The 22,664-nt window shown below is 45.7% G+C and overlaps 2 protein-coding genes and 1 long non-coding RNA gene across 5 annotated transcripts in view; 2 read left to right on the forward strand and 1 right to left on the reverse strand.

Annotated features, from left to right (window-relative positions):
- LOC113425366 (uncharacterized) overlaps positions 1–22,664 on the forward strand; it is a 137,293-nt gene that overhangs the window by 52,604 nt on the left and 62,025 nt on the right. The window lies entirely within an intron of this gene.
- LOC113425365 (E3 SUMO-protein ligase KIAA1586-like) lies at positions 494–17,893 on the reverse strand. 3 transcript variants are annotated; one of them, XM_087953392.1, is made up of 6 exons: positions 17,789–17,893; positions 9,927–10,918; positions 8,631–8,754; positions 7,375–7,457; positions 5,764–5,890; positions 494–3,609 (listed from the first exon to the last, which is right to left on the reverse strand). In XM_087953392.1, the coding sequence occupies exons 2-6, from the start codon at positions 10,434–10,436 to the stop codon at positions 935–937; spliced, it is 3,519 nt and encodes a 1,172-aa protein (XP_087809518.1). In that variant the 5' UTR covers positions 10,437–10,918; positions 17,789–17,893; the 3' UTR covers positions 494–934. The 3 variants fall into 3 exon arrangements, with proteins under 3 accessions (XP_087809518.1, XP_087809519.1, XP_087809520.1); XM_087953393.1 differs by lacking the exon at positions 17,789–17,893 and adding an exon at positions 13,307–13,422; XM_087953394.1 differs by lacking the exon at positions 17,789–17,893 and adding an exon at positions 12,443–12,624.
- On the forward strand, positions 17,812–22,303 carry LOC148131821 (uncharacterized). The gene is made up of 3 exons (XR_015747168.1): positions 17,812–17,893; positions 19,407–19,491; positions 22,188–22,303. It is a non-coding gene; the product is annotated as an uncharacterized LOC148131821 (long non-coding RNA).

The following is a 22,664-nucleotide window of genomic DNA, read 5'->3' on the forward strand; positions in this document are numbered from 1 at the left end:
ACTGTCATTAAGTGTCATACCTTATGATTCTCGACTCCTGTCGAATGTATCTTTTATATATACTGAGTATTTACACCGACAAATTCCTTGTGTGTCCAATCACACTTGGCCAATAAAGTATTCTATTCAAAACTCTCGACCTCGGCAGTGGGCCCAGGCTGGGCCTCAAGTTTCTTTCTGTCCATATAGCAACCCCCCCTCCCCCAACAACTTCGGGCTCTCCAAGAGAAGCTCCTTTCATATCCACTGAGATGAAGAAGAGGCAGTGGTGGGGTTCCAATAATTTAACAACTGATTCTCTGCCCTAATGACCGGTTGGGAAGGCATGGCTGAGTAGTCATGTGACTGGGTAGGTGTGACCAAATCCCTCACATTGAGGGGCACCTCTCCTCTCCCAGCCACTCCTCGCCTCACCTAATTTCATCAATTTAATACTTAATGTCAGCCTTCCAAGTAATGCACCCATAGAAATTAGAACTCCGAGGCAGGCAAGTTCCTCAAAGAACAGCTTTATTGGATACATCATATTGGCACAACTGGTAGAAGCTGACTCTATAAAAGTTCTTGCAATTTTCACCGAATTAACAGTAAAAAGTTTCCCCTGTTCCCCCCCCAAGTCCCTGGTCACATTGCCCAATCCAGGACCTGGCTGGTTGCTTGGTTACTTCCCTCATCCTCTGGCCAGCCACCTGTGAGAATGTCCTTGGTTCCCATAGCAAAACTTTTATTATTTTGGCTACAAAACCCCATCTATTTCTCCCTCTCCCTATTGTGTGTCAATCCTGAAGCCTCCAAAACAGCCTTAGCGGATGTTCACTTCACGACACTTAAATAAGAACAATAAAAGAGGTACACAAAATTAGATTTTGTTATAAGAAAGTTTCAAAATAGTAAGGAACTATTACATAATACCTGGCAAAAACCAATAAAACTGTTATGTCAGATATTTCCATATTGCTTTTCGATTGGTGTCCTCACTTGCAATTATCATCATTTCATCGGCTGTCTGATTTAGCTTTAACCATCTTTCCGCTGTAAGGGTAGGATCCCATTCTTTGAGAGGTAGACCAATTAGACTAATAGTCATTATGTTTGATATATTAGAAACAGTTAGGTGACTTGTATTCTGTGAACATATGATGTTCATGTTTGAAAAAACAGTTTCTGCTTCTGCTGAACTGACAGGAATTGTTCTGATAATATTTTTCGCTCTTTGAATACTTTGAGGAATTGCATATTTCTGGGAATTTTCTAAAACATTTTCCACAAAATCGCGATAATCATTAATATCAATTTGGTAATTAAAAATGTCATTAAATATGAGCAATTCTTCTTCACCTGCTTTCCATGGAACTGCTATTTCTTCAATATTCCAGTAATCTGGCTCCAAAAATTTGAAAAATTGTAATTTATTCCTGTCTTGAAATCGGCTGCAGTCTGTTTTCAAATGTTCACAATCCATTAATTTTTTCCTCAAATTCATTATGATGTGTTTTAAAAGTCTTTCCCGAGGAAGCCCAATGAATCGATCATTTTTTACAAATTTGATATTTTTGAAGGTTTCCGAAATAATTAATTCATCCACTTTTTTTTCGTATGGACCCTTTTCCTTTCCAAGCACTTGAAATGCTTTAATAGATCCCATCAAAAGTTTCTCCGCCTTTATTATGTCCACATTTTTTGCTTGCAGTGCACTTGAAAGATAAGAAATTTCATTCAGAATATCAATCATCAATGCCAAATCAGTTATAAAATGTATATTTTCAAGACGGGCCGCCATACCCAAGTACTTTTTATTTGAATGAAAATAGTGATGTAGCGCTGGATAAGCACGCCACACAGCTAGGGTTGACCGTAAATTACAGGCAGCCCATCTTGGTCCTAAAACACTACCAATCTTCATAATTTCAATTCCAAGTTGTCTTGATATTTTGGCAAGTTCAATTTGGTTCTTATTGGATTGATGAAAAATAGTACGTACCTTATCAATAAATATTTTAAAGTGATTTACTTGCGTTATTTCCTTTATCGAATCATCCAAAACTAGTTGGAGGCGGTGATTTAAACAGTGCCATATTACTATGTTTGGAAACTCTTTTGCTATCATGGTGCTCACTCCAGATTTTCGCCCAAGCATAAGACTGGCACCATCGGAGCAAAATCCTATTAAATTTTTTTTTAGGTAGTTCTTAGTAAACCCAACATTATTCAAACTTTTCATAACTGAACAACATATTGTCTCTTCATCTTGTTTTTCCAATTCAACTAACTCAAGGAAAATGGTTGGTGATGTAATTGAATCCTCAACTTTTAAGAAAAGTATAATGACTGGTTTGCAAGATATCGTTGCCACTTCATCAACAATCAAGCATATTTTCAGATTATTTTCAATGATTTTAGTAAACAATTGTTTTTTAATTTCATTTGCAATGAAATCAACTATGTTCACTGCAGTTTTACATGAGTGTAATCCTATTCCCATGTCTAACCCATTTTTAATTTGCACTTCTATCTCATCTTCGATGTCTGAAAATAGTTTACATCTTTGTGCCAAGCTGTAAACTGTATTAAATACTCTGCAAGTAGCTTGTAAATGTTTTTCATTCATTTTAAATTTTGCTATTAAATCCTCCTCGCATTGTTTTATGTTCGCTTTACAAATGTTATGAGCTTTTGATAAAAAATGTTCTCTCATTTTTTTCCTTAGAGAAGCTTGTTTAACGTCTCTATTTTTCCCTGCTGCCTCAATCTGAAAATATTTCCATGCATTTGAAACATGAATACTTTTCATTTTTATGGAGTCATGTTTTGCACAATACTTGCAACCTAACTTTTTGTTAAAAACGTCCAATCCATCATATTTTCCTTTAAAACTGCGATATTGTTGCACTGACCAGATTTCAGGAATATTATTTTCAATTTTGAAGATATCATTATTTATATCAATAATTGAGTTGCTGCTTTCTCCACATTGAAGTGGTTGTGCTTGTGACTGTATTATATTATCCAAGGCCAATTCTGATACAACTGATTCCGATCTTGGTTTCTCATTGATTCTTACTGAAGGAATCTGTTCTTTTATCATCCTGTAAAGGGCTTGGAGTGGTTGTCCTTGTGACTGTTTTATATGATCCAAGACCGATTCTGATACAATTGATTCCGATCTTGGTTTCTCACTGATTCTTACTGAAGGAATCTGTTCCATTTTTATCCTGTGAAGGGCGGCTTGGAGTGGTTGTCCTTGTGACTGTTTTATATGATCCAAGACCGATTCCGATACAATTGATTCCGATCTTGGTTTCTCACTGATTCTTACTGAAGGAATCTGTTCCATTTTTATCCTGTGAAGGGCGGCTTGGAGTGGTTGTCCTTGTGACTGTTTTATATGATCCAAGGCCGATTCCGATACAACTGATTCCGATCTTGGTTTCTCACTGATTCTTACTGAAGGAATCTGTTCCATATTTATCCCGTGAAGGGCTTGGAGTGGTTGGCCTTGTGACTGTTTTATATCATCCAAGGCCGATTCTGATACAACGGATTCCGATCTTGGTTGCTCGCTGGTTCTTGCTGAAAGAATCTTTTCCCTTTTCAACCTTTGACGAGCTACTGCAAAAAAAAAATTGAAAAATATTTTAGTTTGGACTCGATTGTGGTTGTAAGTCGAGGACTATAGTACATGTGAGACAGAGCGACTTACCAAAAACTAGGCAAGTGGCCAAGGCAGAAAAGGAGTGGCTGGAAGGGATGGGGCGGAGCCAGCCATTGGTAGGATCAGATGGTTCGCCAAACTGCACAAAAAGTTAGCTACTGGTTCTACTGAATTGGTGCGAACAGACTGAATACCACCACTGACCACAAAACCACCCCACCCCACCCCACCCATCCCTGGGAAAAAGAAAGACGAAGGAGGATGGATTAAAAAGCCTAAAATCAGTGATCCCTTTGTCCTGACCTAGGCGTCCCCAAAAAGCACTAAGCAGGCTCTTTGTCCCAGCAAAACCCCTTTTATTAAAAGGAGGTGAATTTCTTGCATACACATTCAGCCAAAGGCCTGGCAAACAGTCTTTCAAGAGTGTAATTAGGAGCACAGACCTTATCTAGCTTGGAGAGCTGCCAAGTAAATATTTTCAAACACAGTGCTGACAAGGAAGGACTCGGCACAGTCTCTGAGATGCACAGACAGATCTTCCCACAGCTGCAATGAACAAATTGTTTTCTGCAAAAGCCCCTCCCCCTTTAATCCCTATGGGAGGGGCCATTCATCGTCCACCTGTGGCTTTACTCCCACGTAAACCCTTAGTTCCTAATTGTTCTTTTTGTTTTGGCAGCTCCGCGCATTCGCAGGCTGGGAACCAGCTCCAGTTACTCCCCGGTCTCACTGCTGTCCAACTCCGAAGGCAGCTGATAACTGCCAGACTGCCCTGGCCCCATCTCTGCCTCTGATGCAGAGCCCTCGTCCGAGCCTTCCTCAGCCTCCAGGACTGGCCCATGTTCCTCCCCAACCTCCTCACTGTCCGACTCTGCTAAATCACAAACTGCGGCATTTCAATAAAGGAGAATATTTGTAGCTCAGGGTTCAAATAGCTATAGCGCTTAAGATTTATATACCACTTCATAGTGCGTTACTGCCCTCTCTAAGCAGTTTCCAGTGTCTGCATATTGCCCCCAACAATCTGGGTCCTCACTTTACCGACCTCAGAAGGATGGAAAAAGGCTGAGTCAACTTTGAGCATGTGGGGATTGAACTCCTGACAGTGAGCTGAATTAGCCTGCAATACTGCATTCTAACCACTGCACCACCATGGCTCCTTGGTGCTCTCTGAGCTTGATTGTTTCTCTTGCAGACGTTTCAAGATGCTAACTACAATCATCAGTGCTAGACAGTTATCTAGTTTGGGTAATGAAATGTTTGCAAGAAAACAACAGCATTGTTTCTGCCAGAATTCTGTGTTTCAGAGTAAAAATGTCCAAGAAAAGAGCCTCTAAGAGAAAAGTCTTTTTTAAAAAAACAACAACAATACAAACAGGGACTTGGCCATCAACAAGAGACAGATAAATGAGAATGAGCGCCATTAATCATATTGTAAAATTAAAGAGAAACAAACAAACAAACAAAAAAAAAAACAATGGAGGACCCCCTCTCAAATATTAGATGGCAAATTATCATGTGGAGCATCTAACCAGGTTGCTTTTGACCACTTTTGTCCTAGGGCCATGATGGCTAAGCTATGGCACAGTCAAACTTACCTGCACTGCGCATACGCACCTCTCAGTTGATTTTCAGCCCGTTTGAGGCCTTTTTCGCCCTCCTGGGGGCTCAAGGGAAGCCTCTGCAGCCTCCGGAGGCCGAAAAACAGGCCTTCTGGAAATACCGGATGTGCTGAAACCGGAAAACTGGTAGTTTTTTGGCCTCCAAAGGCTGCAGAGGCTTCCTTCAAGCCCCTGGGACGCCTCAAATGGGCCAAAAATAAGCTGGGAGACATGCGCAGTGCAGATGGGGGGTTGCGCGCGCATGTGCAGGGGGGGGCGTGGCTCATTGCATTGTGGGTGCTGGCACACACACACACACGAGCGCAGTTTTGGCACACCACAACAAAGGTTCGCCATCACTGCCTTAGGGACAGGAGAAGAATGCATCTTCTCTTTGTCCAATCCAAGAAATAAGTTCTGATTGGAGATACGTTCACAAGAACCGGTTAGTTCCATAAGACGGGAAGAATCCCTTTTCTTAGGGTCTCAACTAATAACAGGGAATCTTACCCAGAGAAGCCACATTTCTGTAGTTTTCTAGCATGACTTCTTTATGAAGGGCTTTTTGATCCGGATCCAGCTGAGACCATTCCTCCGCGGAGAAATACACAGCGACGTCTTCAAAGGTCACAAAATCCTGAGAAAGGAAGAAAAGCAAGTTTCAGTATTAACTGATGAGCCTAGGAAAAAATGTCTGTTCTTTTCCTTGGTTGACCTATCCCAGTGAAAAAGGGGTGTGTGTGTGTGTGTCTCTTTTTTGCCAGATTCAAAACTGGGCAAGAATGAAGTTGATTTCTTACTGGTAGTAAGAATCTTTCAGTGTAAATACTTTATTTTGTATAAAGTTTTTTTATTTTATTTTATAACATATACAAATTCCATTTTTGGTAGAGTTTTAAAAAATAATCCTCCAACTGCTTACAACGATGTTCATTACATTGATATCAATTCTATAATAATCATAATAATGCTTGCTTATCCATTTTAACAAACCTCTCTTTTTTTCATTGGTCCTTTTCTTATATTTCCATGTTTCTAACCTTTTTTGCCAGCTAACCGTTGATAAAATAAACCCCAAGTCAAAAATTATTCAGATTCTTTCTTTTCTTTAATTGTGTTAATCTATCCATTTCTGCACATTCTAGTATCTTTTAAATCTGTTGTGCAAATACAATTCTGGCCGCAGTCAATACCTGTAAAGCCAAATATGTATTCCCCTTGTTATACTTATCTGGTAAAATGCCCAACAAAAATATTTCTGGTTTTAAATCAATATGTTGGTTGCTTTACCATTTTTTCCAGCCATGTATGTATTTTGTCCAATATTTTTTGCTGCTGTTTATGGGCATGTCCACCACATATAATACGAACCACGTATCTAATGGCATTTCCATCATTTAGCACAGGGGTCCCCAACCACCGGGCTGCGGACCGGTACCGGTCCGTGGAACATTTCCTACCGGGCCGCCAGTTTGCTGGGCGCCGCCATCTTGTTTGACGAGAAAGTGGTTCCGGGTGAGCTTTTCCGGTTGGAAAGCGGCATTTGGGTCCTGAAGGAATCCTCGTGCCTTAGTTTCATCAAAGGGGCGGGGGGGCTTCGAACGAAACTAAGGCGCGAGGATTCTTTCAGCACCCAAGGCAAGGCGAGCCAAGCAACCGTCCCGAAGCTGTCCCGAAGGGAAGCCCATCGACAAAGGTACAAAGGAGGAGTTGAAGGTGGTGGGGAGAAGTGGGGGACGGCTGGCTGGCCGGTCGCTCGGCTCGCCTTGCCTTGTCATGCGTGGTGATGCCGGTACCAGGCCGCGGCACAAAAAATGTTGGGGGCCACTGATTTAGCAGACATATCCTTAAACATCTTTGCCAAACTTGAGGGTGAAAAATGCCATCTATAAAACATTTTATAGAGGTTTTCTTTAAGAATCTTTCAGTGTAAATACTTTATGCATCACACCTCAACGTTCTGAGAAGGCAGCTAAGCTGTGTGTCCTATGTCAATCCTATCAACCTAAATTGTCCTATTTCGTGTTGCTGGTGGAAACTAGTGTAAAATCTTAGCGGCCCTAACAAAATGGAAGCTCGGCAAATGGTCCCCTTTAATTTTGTAGATGACGTTCTTCCTACCTGAACTGGACGCTTGGGTGCTTTTTTGGGTTCACCAGAAAAGGGGGAGAGACCCATAAATACCAGTGACTTCATGATATTCTCTGTGTAGGAGACAAAAGTGATGGAAGGAGAATTTTTAAAAGCATATTTCATTAATTAGTTAGTTTACTTTGTCACTGCACCTCATACAAGGAAATTAAATGCCATCTTCAGTGTACGTTATCACTATAAAAATAACACAAACACACATCCTTCACATTCTATGCAATTGAACTGAAAACCCGATATTGCATGAATATCGCACTATACAGTAGAATTCAATAGTTACTGCCCTGGGATAGAAGCTGTTTTTCAGCCTATTTGTCCTTGTTTTTATTATCCCGTACCGTCTGCCAGATGGTAACAGTTCCAAAAAAAAAAAAAGGGTGCCCAGGATGAGATGGATCTTTGAGAATGTTTTGAACTTTAAGGCAGCGGGAGCTTATAAAGCTCTTCCAAAGAGGGGAGAGGGCAACCAATGATCTTCTGGGCAATGACGTCAACCCTCTGGATTGCTTTCCTATCTGCCATTGTGCAATTGGCAAACCATACACAGGTGCAGTAAGTTAAGATACTCTCTATGGTGCAGCGGTAGAAGGTCACCAGCAGTTTTTCATGCAATTGTTGTTTCCTGAGAAGCCTCAGGTAGTATAATCTCTGCTTGGCCCTTTTGACCAGGGCTGCAATGTGAGTACCCCAGGTCAGGTCCTCATTTATGATAATACTCAGAAACTTAAAACTGGCCACTTGCTCCCCTTGGTTCTCCATTGATAAGCAAGGGCTGGATGTCTGATCTGTTCCTTCTATAGTCCATTAAAGCAGGGGTCCCCAACCACCGGTCCGTGGACCGCGCGCGGAACAACTCCTACCGGGCCGCTGGCTTGCTGGGCGCCGCCATCTTTTTGATGAAAAGTGCTTCGGTGAGCTTTTCCGGGTAGAAATGGCTCTCTACCGGAAAAGCTCACGAGCCTATGCCGCCATCTTTTTGATGAAAACGTGCTTCCGGTGAGGTCACCGGAAGCACTTTTCATCAAAAAGATGGCGGCGCCCAGCTGATGCCGGTACCGGGCCGCGGCGCCCAGCTGATGCGGTACCGGGCGCGGCGTCAAAAGGTTGGGGATCACTGCATTAAAGGAATAAGGGGAGGGAGATGCTATACAGAAGATTCAAAGGACAAATGAGAGCTAGACTTTTTTGAAAGAACTTCATGCAGCTTTAGGAGCACCTTTCCTTACCTGGAGGGATGCCCAAACGTCGACTTTCCTGGGATATCTTCCAAATAAGCTGTTCCTGGGAAAGATTTAAGGGGTTGCTCTTTCCATCCAGACATTGAGGAATGGTGGAGAGATGCCTTTGGACCTGGTGAGGAACGCAAAAGGGGAAATAAAGAGACCAGCCAAATAAATGAATCATTATTCTTTGTTATGTTCGTGGGGTGGGAAAATGTCAAAAGGATCAACTGTTTCAAATATGTCTCCAGGAAGCCACAACTGGACATCTTTCAGAAGAAAAGCCCTTGTGTTAATAATGCCAGAAAGTTTAACATCAACATATATCGATGTCTCAAAGATGCTTTTTTCAAAAGACAACCGAACTGCTTTGGTTTTTTTTCCCTTTGAAAATAGAATAGAATTCTTTTATTGGCCAAGTGATTGGACACAGAAATGTCTTGGTGCAAATGCTCTCAGTGTACATAAAAGATACATCCATCAAAAGTCAAAAATCATAAGGTACAATACTTAATAATAGTCATAGGGTACAATAAGCAATCAAATCATAGAAAATAGAATAGAAAAGAAAAGAGAACAGAATAGAATAGAATTCTTTATTGGCCAAGTGTGATTAGACAGACACACAAGGAATTTGTCTTGGTGCAAATGCTCTCAGTATACATAAAAGATACATTCGTCAAGAGTCGAGAATCATAAGGTACGACACTTAATGAGTCATAGGGTACAATAAGCAATCAAATCATAGAAAATAGAAAAGAAAAGAGAACAGAATAGAATAGAATTCTTTATTGACCAAGTGTGATTAGACAGACACACAAGGAATTTGTCTTGGTGCAAATGCTCTCTACATAAAAGATACATTCGTCAAGAGTCGAGAATCATAAGGTATGACACTTAATGACAGTCATAGGGTACAATAAGTAATCAAATCATAGAAAATAGAATAGAATAGAAAAGAAAAGAGAACAGAATAGAATTCTTTTATTGGCCAAGTGTGATTAGACACACAAGGAATTTGTCTTGGTGCAAATGCTCTCAGTATACGTAAAAGATACATTCGTCAAGAGTTGAGAATCATAAGGTACAACACTTAATGACAGTAATAGGGTACAATAAGCAATCAAATCATACTAGGAAACAGTCCATATAAATTGTAAGGATACACCCTTTGTCATTTTCAAATTCAAATTACAAGTCTCTGAATTGTATGTCTGACAAACCTATTACACCCCATAATGTAAATATTTTAAAAAATATTAAGACCACCCCCTTTGAGCTCTGAAGATGAAGGTTTCTCACCTGCCGCTGGAGCTGCTCCTTCTGCTCCTCCGCCTGGCTCAGGAGGAAGCCTTCCGCCAGGGCCACCGCCTGGGAGCTGGTCTCTGGTCCACACTCCCGCACCCAGCTCTCCATCTCTGGGGGCAGGACAGCCAGGAACTGCTCCAGAACCACCAGGTCCAGCATCTGGGCCTTTGTATGTCTTTCTGGTTTCAACCACTGATTGCAAAGGTGATGGAGACGGCTGCAGGTATCTCTGGGCCCCTGGTAGTACGCTTTCCTGAAGTTTTCACGCTGGACCTCTGAGCTGATAGGCTCTTCCTCTGCGTCCATCTCTTCGGTTTTTATCCTGACCGCTATGATAGACTCTTCCTCTGGGTCTATCTCTTCAGTTTTTATCCTGACCGCTATGATAGACTCTTCCTCTTGGTCTATCTCTTCAGTTTTTATCCTGACTGCCTCACAGCTCCCAAACTGAGTATAAACAGAGCTTTGTCCAGCTTCTGCATATAACGGGTGTTGTCCCTCCATTCCCCCCCTTTATTTTCTAATCCAGATGCAAAGGATGCCAACAGCTGCCTTGGATCTCCAAGACTGAGGCTATGAAAGGGGCCAATGGATCTCCACCGGATTTAAGAGCCCTGGATAAAAATCTTGGTACACTATCTAGCCTTCCTTCCTTATGAGATAGTTTGGCCCACAAACAACTTCAAACCTCCAAGTCTGAAAAGAAAACAAGATTCCAGGATCAATGTTGTATTTTCAAGCTGTTTCACACCTCTTTTTCGTTTCCGGGTGGGCCTAGGCCAGAGCAGAGAAAGCAAGTGGTTCTCTCTGGATAGAAGAGGTAGAAGGAAAATCTTCAGGATTCAATCAATAACCCAGAAGATAGAAGGCAGAAATTTAGGAGGGCTTTGAATTGCTTCTCCCTCACAGGCAACTCAACTTCTCTCTTTGCTTCTTCTGGAAACTGATCTCATTCGAGGCTCTGTCCAAGCAATGAACTCTTCATTCTGCAAACAAGGAAGCAACACAATGGATCTCAGACTAAATATTTGTAGGCAGTTTCCCCTTTAAGTGTCTGATATTCATCCTCCCTGAGGGATGAGTGAAGTTGATTTGTTTGGAAATCCCTGGCTGGTTGAGTCCTTCTGATGGAAACACCCCTTTCAAGAGACCCAACAAGGCCACAGTTCACCCAACAAGCCCAAACCAGATTAACAGACACCAACGACTAAAGTCACATTCAATGTTCCAATCTGAAAAGATGATAAAGCCACCTATAGATTTAAAAACCGAAACATTTCTGTTGGGGATGATATCTGAAAGTTATGGTAAAGAAAAGGTGTATTTAATTATTCATGGATTAACTGCAGCTAGAATCGTATTTCCTCAAAACTGGAAAAATGAAAAGATTCCGACAGAAGAGAATGTGATCAGGAAAATATTAAGAAGGTGCAGACATGAACAGATTTAACACTGGCAATTAAAGAAAAAAGAGCAAACTGAATTATTAAATGACATGGGAATTATTTTATCAATGGTTGGAAAATAAAAATGGAAGTTAAAAATTGAACATATGAATATAGTTAAATAAGAAAGGGATTGTTATAATGATAAGATATATTGTATAGTTAAAAGTAAGAATGTAGTCATTGACATTAGAGTAAGGAATCTGTATTAATTATAATTCTTATTGCATAAGATATTTGTACCCACATGACACAGTTTAAATGGAAGGTGGATTGGGTGTGTGTGTGTGTGTGTGTGTGTGTGTGTATAAACATGCAATACTCCAACCACACTGCCAGCTTAATGGGACGTGGAGTCCTGTCTTCCTAGCTTGGCTGTTGCCTTGCTGAGGTTTCATTACCCAACTAGATAACATCAACAATGCCACTGGGCATTCCCTGGTACACACCTTCTCCAGAAATACCTGTGTAGCTCTCCCCTCCCCCTTTTGACTACAACCCAGCATTTTGGGTAAAGGGAGGAATCCTGCTTGCTATTTTGCAACGCGAGCCTTCCCCTCCCCCCCACTCCCATTCAGGGGCTTTCTCAGGAAATGGGGAGGGGGAGACGGAGGGTTTTCCACACACCCCCTTCCTGCTTGCATTTTGCAATATTAACCTTCCCCCTCACTCTCCCATTCAGGGGCTTTCTCAGGAAATGGGGAGAGGGAGATGGAGGGCTTTCCACCCCACCCCCCCAATTCTGCTTGCATTTTGCAATGCAACCCTTCCCCCTCCCCCTCCCATTCAGAGTCTTTCCCTCCCCAAGATCCCCTCCTCCTTCCTGGGGGATGAGGCTGTGTTTCTTCCAGGGAGGGGGGAGCAAGAGAGGCTGGTCTGAACCTCTATCCGCCCCTCCCCCCCACCACGCTGGAACGGAGGGCAGGGGAACATGGGACCCATGGTTCCCTCTCCCGCCCCTTGCTAGGAATGCCAAAGACTGGATGAGGACTTTGCAACACCTTTCAAGTCCTAGCAGGAGGCTTCCGCGCCACCCGCTTGGAAGATTCCCCCCTCCGCACTCACCAGGCATCGCTCATTGCCTGCCAGGCTCCCCTGCACGTTGCGGAGAAGGAGCCCAGGAGGGGAGCGAGGGGCAAAGTCCTAGAGAGCCCAGCTTTTCTCCCCTCGGAACAATCCCCCCAGGTCCCAAAGTTTGAAACCCCCGCACCCAACTGGTGGAAAAGCGCCTGCGCATGCTCCGTTTCTTCCTGAAACTTCTCTCAGGCTGCCAGTTCCGCCTTTTCTTTAATATGCAGAGGGCGCCCTCTGGTGGCCACGCAGAGAGCGAGAGACAGGAACCCCCTTTGCAAGAGATGCGAGGAAGGCGGCGGTTGTTGTTTTTTTCGGGTTTTTGTTTTTTTTTGCAAGAAGGGCTCAGGATGTTGGGGAGGAGGAGGAGGAGTACTGGGATCCAGCCAGTTCGAACCAGTTCGGGAGAACCGGTTGCTCAACTTTCTTCTGGACTTTGTCCAACTGGCTGAAAAACATTCCTCCACCCTCCCCCGCTCGCGCATGCGCACAGCCCCGGCGAGGGAGCCCGGGCAGGGGGAAGGGCCGGGCGGGCGCGTCAAACCGGAGATCTTTAAGGGGGAAGCGCGCTGTTCCGGGGGGGAGGGGGGGCCGGAAAAGAGAGGCGGGCGGGCGCTGCTTTTTTTCCCTTCACTTTGAAATGTCTTCTCCCCTTTGAAATTCCTTTTCCTTTGTTGGGGCTGGAGGGGCTCAGGCCTCCAGTTGCCCCTCCCCCCGGCTTCCTCCATGGACGGGGGGGCATCTTTAGGGAGCCTCCCCACTTAACTTCCCACTCCTGGGACTGCAGAGCCCCCTTCTCCCCCCCACTTCCCACAAGAGCGCTGATGGCCCCCTCCCCACAATGAGCCCCCTCCTTACCGGGGATCTCCTTCCCCCCTTCGCTTCCAGGGATCCGGACCAGCAGGATCAGGAGATCCCAGCAGAGCATGTGGAGGCTGCAGCTGCCCCAGCAGCGGAATAGGTGGGTCTGGACTGGGGAGGGGAGGGGAGGAGTTTCCTAGAACTTCGGCACGGGGGAGGGGCCCAGCCAAGCGGGAGAGCCAATGAGAATTCTCCCTCCCGCCGCGTCATCGGTCTCCGGGTGGAGTCTCCTTTGTCTCCCCCCCCTCCCCATCCCACCCTTCCGTGCAGAGAGAAAAGCAAAAGTGGGAGGGGGAAGGATCCGTTCATTTTTTTGGGGGCACAGCTCAAGGAGGGGGTTCATGGCAGCCCCGGAGGAGAGTTTGGACTTCTGCTTTTTTTGCCCCCCTCCCGCCAAAACCTGGATCCTATCTGGAGTTGGAGGCTGCAATGCATGCACAAAGGAGATCCCCAGCCCCTCCCACCCCAGGACTTGGGGAAGGGGGGTCTCTGAAGCTGACTCAGGAGTCCTGCACAAACACACACACACTTCCTTGGTGTGAGTGCCCCTCCCCCAACACCTGGGGCCACTCTCCTGCCAGCCCCCCCCCCAAATCTTCTGCCTTTTGAGCCCTTCCTGGCAAATGGGCTGCTTTTACCTCAGAGCTGTGTGTGGGGGGGTGTTTCCTCATCCACCAAACTGGCAGAAAAACCTGTGCATCTACACACACACACACACCTGCCTGGAGTGGAATCCAGCATTTTGGGGGTCAGGGAGGATTCCTGCTTGTATTTTGCAATGCAAGCCCTCCCCTTCCACCCCATCCCAACTCCCATTCAGGGGCTTTCTCAGGAAATGGGGAGGGGAGGAGATGGAGGGTTCTCCCCTCCCCCAACTCTGCTTGTATTTTGGGAAATATAGAATACACGGTTACTTTCAAAGACGTTCCATAAGGAATGTGTTATTTGTTAGAGTATGGGAGAAAATTAGAGAACATTATTTGAAGATACCAGCCTGGCTTTCAACAAATGGAAGAAACCCTGGTTCACCCAAATGTTATTAACATGAGAAATATCATCATTAGGTATCAAGGCATGTTGAATGAAAAGGCAGGAGGCTCAAAACTAAACAAGAATTGAGTGACCAAGGGATCGATAGAGGAGATGGTATTCACAGGTGCAAATCCATTCCAGGCAGGAGAAAGATGCTAAATTATATGGTTTTTTATAAAGAAGCAACTGAATTAGAGAAGATATTAATTGGGACAGAAGAAAGATTGATTTAAAAAAAGCTGTATAACTATCTATTAAATTGAAAGACGAACAAGGGAAAGAGACAATGATACTGTGGGTGAAAAGCTTTGGCTACACAATAGAACCAGATGAAAGGAAAAGTTTTGTAAATTACAGAAAATAAAATATAATGGACAAATATGACGTGAATATATGAATATAAAGACTATAAAGAGAAAAAGGAGATGGATAAGAAGCCAGTTTGTGAATATGTATATAAATGTATATAAATGAAAATAGAAACAAATATGTAACTAGCATTACATCAACCACACAAGGAAAAAGGGGAAATTAACTGTTATATTTATTTCTATGCTATAGTTTGTACGGCCAAAATGAGGGCCAAGAAAGTCGCACTGTGTTCCACTGTTTTTAATATTTAATAACAAAAAAAAACATAGATGAATGGCAGAAGTTGTAGGATAAGAACTATACATTGACAATGTCAACCACATACAAAGAAAACTTATGTTTCATAGATGGCACCTAGCACCAGCAAGGCTGACACAAAGATGTTTAAAGACAAATCAGCAAAATGTTGGAAATGCTACCAGATATCTGGGTCATATTATCATATGAGGTGGACATGTATGGAGGCAAACAAATACTGGACAAAAATACAAATGTGGTTGGAAATGACAATGCAGCTTAAAACCAGAAATATTTTTGTTGGGGATGTTGCCCGTTAAAAGAAATGCCTATTTAATTATACATGTATTAACCGCAGCTAGAATTGTGTTTGCACAAAATTGGAAAAGTAAGGAGATCCTTATAGATGAGACTGTGATTAGGAAAGTATTAGAATGTGCAGAAATGAATAGAAATAATCTTGCTATAAAAGAGAAGGAACACATTGAATATTATACGACATAGGAGTTATTTTATGGATGGCTGAAGAATAAAAATAGAAGTGAGAAATAGATCAGTGAAATAAAGAATATATGTTAAGATAGAGAGGCAAGCAATATGATGACTATTGTATATGATTAAGATGATCATACTGAATATATTTTCATTAGAAGATATGTTAAGAGGGAGAAATGAATAGTTATAATGCTGATTATTGTTAAGAATTATTATCAATGTAATGAATATTGTAAACTTTGTTATTGCACAGACAATTTTGCACCCAGAGGACACACTGTTTAAGGGAAGAGGATATGTTCAAGTTTTAAAAAATTATACATATATATAAAAAAGGAAATAGGAAGGGGGAGTTGGAGAGCTTTCCCCTCCAGCCCTGTTTCTATTTTGCAATGCAAGCCTCCCTCCCCTACTGCCATTCAACTGTTTCTAAGGAAATGGGAAGGGGGAGTTGGAGGGCTGCCCCAGATCCCCTCCTCCTTCCTCAGGATGGTTTGTCTTCCAGGGATGGGGGGAGCAACAGGGCTGGTCTGAAACTCTTGTTCGCCCCCATAGACACACACCCTCCTGTGGATGCTGCCCCACAAGTGCCCCCAAAGAGAGAGGGAGAAAGAGGCCAATGCTTCCAACCCGAGGTAGAATCTGGATTTTTTGGGTGGAGGGGGAGTGGGGGAGAGAAGTTTTCCTACAACTTTGGAAATGGGGAGGGCCCAGAAAAGCGGAAGGACCAATGAGAATTCTCCCTTTGGCTGCATCATCGATCTCCGGGCAGGCTCTCCCTTGACTTTTACCTGCAGGAGGGAGTTTGGTGCAGAAAGAGAAGCTGAGAAAGGGGGAGGGAGGGGAGAGCCCTTCAGTTTTGGGGGAGGAGGGGGGCCCAGAACATGGGAGAGGGGGCTTCATGGCAGCCCCAGAGGAGAGTGGGAACTCCTTTTTTTTTGCCCTCCCTGGAAGTAGGAGGGCCCATTTCCTGGATGGGAGTGCCCCTGCCCCAACCAGGTGTGTGGGAGGGGTCACCGTTCTGCCAGGCCCCCCCTCTCCCTTAAGCTTCTGCCTTTTGAGCCCTTCCAGGCAAAGGGGCTGCTGGAGGGCAGGTTTTAACACCCCCCAAGCCCACCTCAAAGAGCAGACATACCTGTGCGGGCCCCTCCCCTTGGAGTGGAATCCATTACTTTGGGTGGCAGGGAGGAGACCGTGATTGTATTTTGCAATGCAGGCCTTCCCTCCCCACCCCCAACTGCCATTCAGGGGCTTTTTCAGGTAGTGGGGAGGGAAGAGATGGAGGGCTTCCTCCCCCATCCCATCCTGGGAATGAGGCTGTGTTTCTTCCAGGGAGGGGGAGCAAGAGAGCTTCTTTGAATCTGTCCCCCCCCTCCCACTGGCACGTCCTGGGACGGCAGGGGGAACATGGGACCCTTGGTCCTCTCCCGCCCCTTGCTAAGACTCCATCCAAGTCCTAGCACGGGGCTTCCTCCCCGCTTGGAAGAACCCCGTCCCCCACTCACCAGGCAGCGCTCATCTCCTGCATGTTGCAGCGAAGGAGCCCAGGGCCAAAGTCCAAGAGAGCCCAACTTTATTCCCCCTCTGAACAATCCCCAGGTCCCAAAAGTTTGAAACACCCCCACCCCACCCCGCACCCAACTGGTGGAGAAGCGCCTGCGCATGCTCCGTTTCTTCCTGAAACTTCTCAGGCTGCCAAGTTCCGCCTTTTCTTTTATATGCAGAGGGCGCCCTCTGGTGGCCACGCAGAGAGCAAGAGAGCGACAGGAACCCCCTTTGCAAGAGATGGGAGGAAGGCGGCGGTTGTTGTTTTTCGGGTTTTTTTTTTTTTTTTTTGCAAGAGGACGATGGGAGGAGGAGGAGGAGTACTGGGATCCAGCCAGTTCGAACCAGTTCGGGAGAACCGGTTGCTCAACTTCTTTCTGGACTTTGTCCAACCGGCTGAAAAGTATTCCTCCACCCTCGCGCATGCGCACAGCCCAGGCGTGGGAGCCCGAGCAGGAGAAGAGCCGGGCGGGCGCGTCAAACCGGAGACCTTTAAGGGGGAAGCGCGCTGTTCCGGGGGAGGGGGGCCGGAAAAGAGAGGCGGGCGGTCGCGCTGCTTTTTTTTCCCTTCACTTTGAAATTTCTTCTCCCCTTTGAAATTCCTTTTCCTTTGTTGGGGCTGGAGGGGCTCAGGCCTGCAGTCGCCCCCCCCGGCTTCCTCCATGGACGGGGGGCATCTTTAGGGAGCCTCCCCACTTAACTTCCCACTCCTGGGACCGCAGAGCCCCCTTCTCCCCCCTCCCCCACTTCCCACAGGAGCGCTGGTGGCCCCCTCCCCACAATGAGCCCCCTCCTTACCGGGGATCTCCTTCCCCCCCTTCGCTTCCAGGGATCCGGACCAGCAGGATCGAGGAGATCCCAGCAGAGCATGTGGAGGCTGCAGCTGCCCCAGCAGCGGAATAGGTGGGTCTGGACTGGGGAGGGAAGGGGAGGAGTTTCCCTAGAACTTCGGCACGGGGAGGGGCCCAGCCAAGCGGAAGAGCCAATGAGAATTCTCCCTCCCGCCGCGTCATCGGTCTCCGGGAAGAGTCCTTTTTTTCTTCCCCTGGTGGAGGGGAGAGTAAGAGAGAAGCTGGTGAAAGTGGGAGTGGGGGGATCCTCCCAGTCTTTGGAGAGGAGGGGCGCAGTTCGGGGAGGGGGTGTTTCCACGGCAGCTCCAGAGGAGAGGGGGACTTCTTTTTTTTGCCCCGCCCCCACCTGGAGTGGGAGCGCCCGTTTCCTGGGTAGGAGTGCCCCTCCCCCAATCAGGTGTGTGTGTGGGGGGGTCACTGTCTTGCACGCCCCCTCCCCCTCTTGAAAGCTGCCTTTGACTCCCTTCCTGGCACAGGGGCTGCCGGAGGGCAGGTTTTACCCCCGGCGCCTTGGGGTTTTCTGACCCACCGCAAATGGCAGGTTGGGTTCCATTCAAGATCCCATTGTGGATCTCAATGGGGGGGAAAACCAGAGGGGAGGAAGCAGGAATCCCTTCCTTTTCTTCTTTCCTTTCCCTTCCTTTCCTTCCTTTCCTTCCTTCCTTTCCTTCTTTCCTTCCTCCTTCCTTTCCTTCGTTCCTTTCCTTCATTCCTTCCTTCCTTTCCCTCTTTCCTTCCTTCTTTCCTTCCTCCTTCCTTTCCTTCGTTCCTTTCCTTCCTTCCTTCCTTCCTTTTCCTCTTTCCTTCCTTCCTTTCCTTCCTTCCTTTCCTTTCTTCTTTCCTTCCTCCTTCCTTTCCTTCGTTCCTTTCCTTCATTCCTTCCTTCCTTCTTTCCTTCCTCCTTCCTTTCCTTTGTTCCTTTCCTTCCTTCCTTTCCCTCTTTCCTTCTTTCTTTCCTTCCTCCTTCCTTTCCTTCGCTCCTTTCCTTCGTTCCTTTCCCTCTTTCCTTCCTTCTTTCCTTCCTCCTTCCTTTCCTTTGTTCCTTTCCTTCCTTCCTTTCCCTCTTTCCTTCTTTCCTTCCTCCTTCCTTTCCTTTCTTCCTTCCTTTCCCTCTTTCCTTCCTTCCTTTCTCCTTTCCCCTTCCTTCTTCTTTCCTACCTTGATTCCTGTACCCTTCCTCTTTCCTTCCTTCCTTCCCTCCCTCCTTTCTTTGCACCAAGACAAATTCCTTGTGTGTCCCAGCTGACCGCAAATAGCAGAAATACCTGTCAGGTTACAGAACGTTTTCCCATTCAGTTAGCAAGAATGAACTTCTGAGAACCAAATGTATCAAATGTATCCTTTATTGATATGAGACAATTCATGTAGGAGTTCAAAGCAGCGTCTGAGGTCCCTCAGGCATACAGGGATAGATAAGGGAGTTTAGAACCCCTCCCCTTATGTAGATGTCTATTTAGAGAAACAAAAGCCAGTATGTTAATTCCCCTCCCAACCCTTCTGTAGGAAAGATCTTTCTCACAGTTTCCCAGGACATACCTAATTTCCCCCCACCCACCCCTTTTTAGAACAAACTTTTTCCAGAGATTCCCGGGATACGTCTCACTGTGGAATTTTTATGATCTTCTCATCTCCTGGCTGTGCCACTCGGAGGTGATAGGTTCTGGCCATCTGGCATTTCTCCCTCCATTGTATCATGTGTGGGTTATACAAATTCAATATGAGGTTAAATATATTCAGGTTACATCAAGAAAGGATTTCTTTATCAGCCTCCCTGCCCCGCTTTTCTTCTTCCACTGAAGAAATGACAGATACAAGGATCTGACAATACCTTTGTGTGCCCTCCAATACCCTTTGAATGGAATCCAATTCCCCCTCCCCCTACTCCCGTTCAGGGGCTTTCTCAGGCAAGGGAGAGGAGGAGATGGAGGGCTGCCCCAGATCCCCTCCTCCTTCCTGGGGATGATGGTTTTTCTTCCAGGGAGGGGGGAAGCAAGAGGGCTGGTCTGAAACTCTCTTACACACACACACACACACCACTGTGGATGCTGCTGCCCCCACAAGCGCCCCCAAAGAGAGAGGGAGAAAGAGGCCGATGCCTCCAACCCCAGAGGCGGAATCGGTGGGTCTGGATTGGGGTGGCAGGAGAGAGAGAAGTTTTCCCACAACTTCGGCATTGGGAAGGCGCAGAAAAGCGGACGGACCAATGAGAATTCTCCCTTTTTTGCCGCGTCATCGGTCACTCCGGGCAGAGTCTCCCTTGACTTTACCTGCTTGGAGGAGCTGAGTTCGGTCAGTGCAGAGAGAGAAGCGGAGAAAGGGGGAGGGGGAGGAGCCCCCCCGTCTTTTAAGAGGAGGGGGCGCAGATCATGGAGTTGGGGGGTTCATGGCAGTCCTGGAGGAGAGTGGGGACTCCTTTTTGCTCCCCCTCCCCGATGCCATCTGGAGATGGGGGCTGCAATGCGTGAACAAAGTGGGGGTGCAACCCCCGAGGACTTGGGGGGTCTCTGAGTCGGCTGACTGGGGAGTCCTTCACACACACACAATTCTTCTTTGGGAGTGCCCCTCCCCCAATCACGTGAGGTCACTGCCCTCCCCCCCCCCTCGGAATCTTCTGCCTTTGGCTCCCTTCCTGGCAAAGGGGCTGCCGGAGGGCAGGTTTTACTCCCAGCGCCTTGGGGTTTTCTGACCCACGGCAAATGGCAGGTTGGGTTCCACTCAAGATCCCAATTTGGATCTCAATGGGGGGAAAATCAGAGGGGAGGAAGCAGGAATCCCTTCTTTCTTTTCTTCTTTACTTTCTTTCCTTCCTTCCTTTCCTTCGTTCCTTCCTTTCTTAATTCCTTTCCTTCCTTAATTCCTTTCTTCTTTCCTTCCTTCCTTCCCTCCCTCCTTTCTTTGCACCAAGACAAATTCCTTGTGTGTCCAATCACACTTGGCCAATAAAGAATTCTATTCTGTTCTATTCTGTTCTATTCTATTCTATTCTATTCTATTCTATTCTGTTCTGTTCTGTTCTGTTCTGTTCTGTTCTGTTCTATTCTATTCTATTCTATTCCATTCCATTCCATTCCATTCCATTCCTTCTTTCCTTCCTTCCTCCCTCCTCCCTCCCTCCTCCCTTTCCTTCCTTCTTTCCTTTCCTTCCTTCCCTCTTTCCTTCCTTCCCTCCCTCCTTTCTTTGCACCAAGACAAATTCCTTGTGTGTCCAATCACACTTGGCCAATAAAGAATTCTTCTATTCTGTTCTGTTCTATTCTATTCTATTCTATTCTATTCTATTCTATTCTATTCTATTCTATTCTATTCTATTCTATTCTTATTCTATTCTATTCTATTCTATTCCATTCCATTCCATTCCATTCCTATTCCTTCTTTCCTTCCTTCCTCCATTCCTTCCCTCCCTCCCTCCTCCCTCCCTCCCTTTCCTTCCTTCTTTCCTTTCCTTCCTTCCCTCTTTCCTTCCTTCCTTCCCTCCCTCCTTTCTTTGCACCAAGACAAATTCCTTGTGTGTCCAATCACACTTGGCCAATAAAGAATTATACTCTTTCCTTTCCTTTCCTTTCCTTTCCTTTCCTTTCCTTTTCCTTTCCTTTCCTTTCCTTTCCTTTCCTTCCTTCCTTCCCTTCCCTTCCCTTCCCTTCCCTTCCCTTCCTTCCTTCCTTCCTTCCTTCCTTCCTTCCTTCCTTCCTTCCTTCCTTCCTTCCTTCCTTCCTTCCTTCCTTCCTTCCTGTCCCTCCTTTCTTCCTTCCCTTCCTTCTGAAGGTACATAATAATAGGGAAATAATAATAGAATCAGTAAAATTAGTTTCGCTTTGCTATTTCGCTAAAACTAAATTTCCCCCTGAGGAATATTTGCCTTTCCTGGATTCGGCCTCCTTCAGCTGCAGCCCTTTGACCTCCCAGCCCCTCCTGGACTGTGGGGCTGCCCCCCTCTACCCCCCCACCTCTGGGGAGGCTGACCTTCCTCTCCCATCGCCTTCCTTCCTCAGTAGCTCCAGGGTGATTCTCCCCCCCATCCCCCTCCCTTTCAGGTATCCTTCCTCTCCCACAAATGAGCTTGGAGGGAGCTCAGAGGCCCCTTTCAGGGGCTCAATCAGAATTATAATGAGCTGGAAAGGGGCCTTGGAGGTCTTCTAGTCTAGCCCCCTGCTTCAGCAGGACAGAGAGCTCAGGCAGATTTTATCTGCAGGGATTTTCTGTGGCTTGGCCTTCAGGTCCAACAAGTCCAGTCTTGGAAAACACAAGTTGTAGACTTCTTGGTCGGACAAATTTGTTGAATCTGTTTATTTTTTTTACAAATTCGTCGCCCATCCTGTACAGAAACATATATTTGTTTCTCTTTTCAGCCAGACCATCATCGTGCAAGCAGAATTCACTTGCCTGAGCCAAGTCCAACGACCAACAAATGCAAACGGACACTTCTTGTTTTTGCAGCAAAAACTGGATTTATTATAAATTTGTTGTTGTTAGTTGCAAAGTTCGCAACCCTATGGACAACATGTGTCCTCCAGGCCTTCCTGTCCTCTAACATCTTCTGGAGTCCATTTAAGCTCACACCTACTGCTCCAGTGACTCCATCCAGAAGAGACTGGACAGCCATCGGTCAAAAATGGTGTTGGTTGGGTGAGTTGGACTAGATGACCTCCAAGGTACCTTCCAACTCTGTTAATCTGTATCTGTATAACCTCATTCTCTGCCGTCCCTCTTCTTCTATTCCCCTCAATCTTTCCCAGCATTAGGTTCTTCTCCAGTGAGTACTTCCCTCTCATTAGGTGGCCAAGAAATAAATAGACCACTTCTATCTATTCCATATCTTGAAGTAA

This window comes from Notechis scutatus, chromosome 2 (genome assembly GCF_049901735.1).
Source record: "Notechis scutatus isolate UNSWTSFEM ecotype Mainland chromosome 2, rNotScu1.2, whole genome shotgun sequence".
In the NCBI taxonomy this organism is placed as follows: Eukaryota; Metazoa; Chordata; class Lepidosauria; order Squamata; family Elapidae; genus Notechis; species Notechis scutatus.

Excerpts from the sequence above, each read along its gene's own strand:
- LOC113425365 (XM_087953392.1), bottom strand. The coding sequence starts at position 10,436 with ATGGAGGGACAACACCCGTTATATGCAGAAGCTGGACAAAGCTCTGTT. Across the intron at positions 5,891-7,374 it reads CACCCAAGCGTCCAGTTCAG|GATTTTGTGACCTTTGAAGA; the intron begins GTAGGAAGAACG and ends TTCCTTTCTCAG. Across the intron at positions 3,610-5,763 it reads CAGAAATGTGGCTTCTCTGG|TAGCTCGTCAAAGGTTGAAA; the intron begins GTAAGATTCCCT and ends TTTTTTTTGCAG.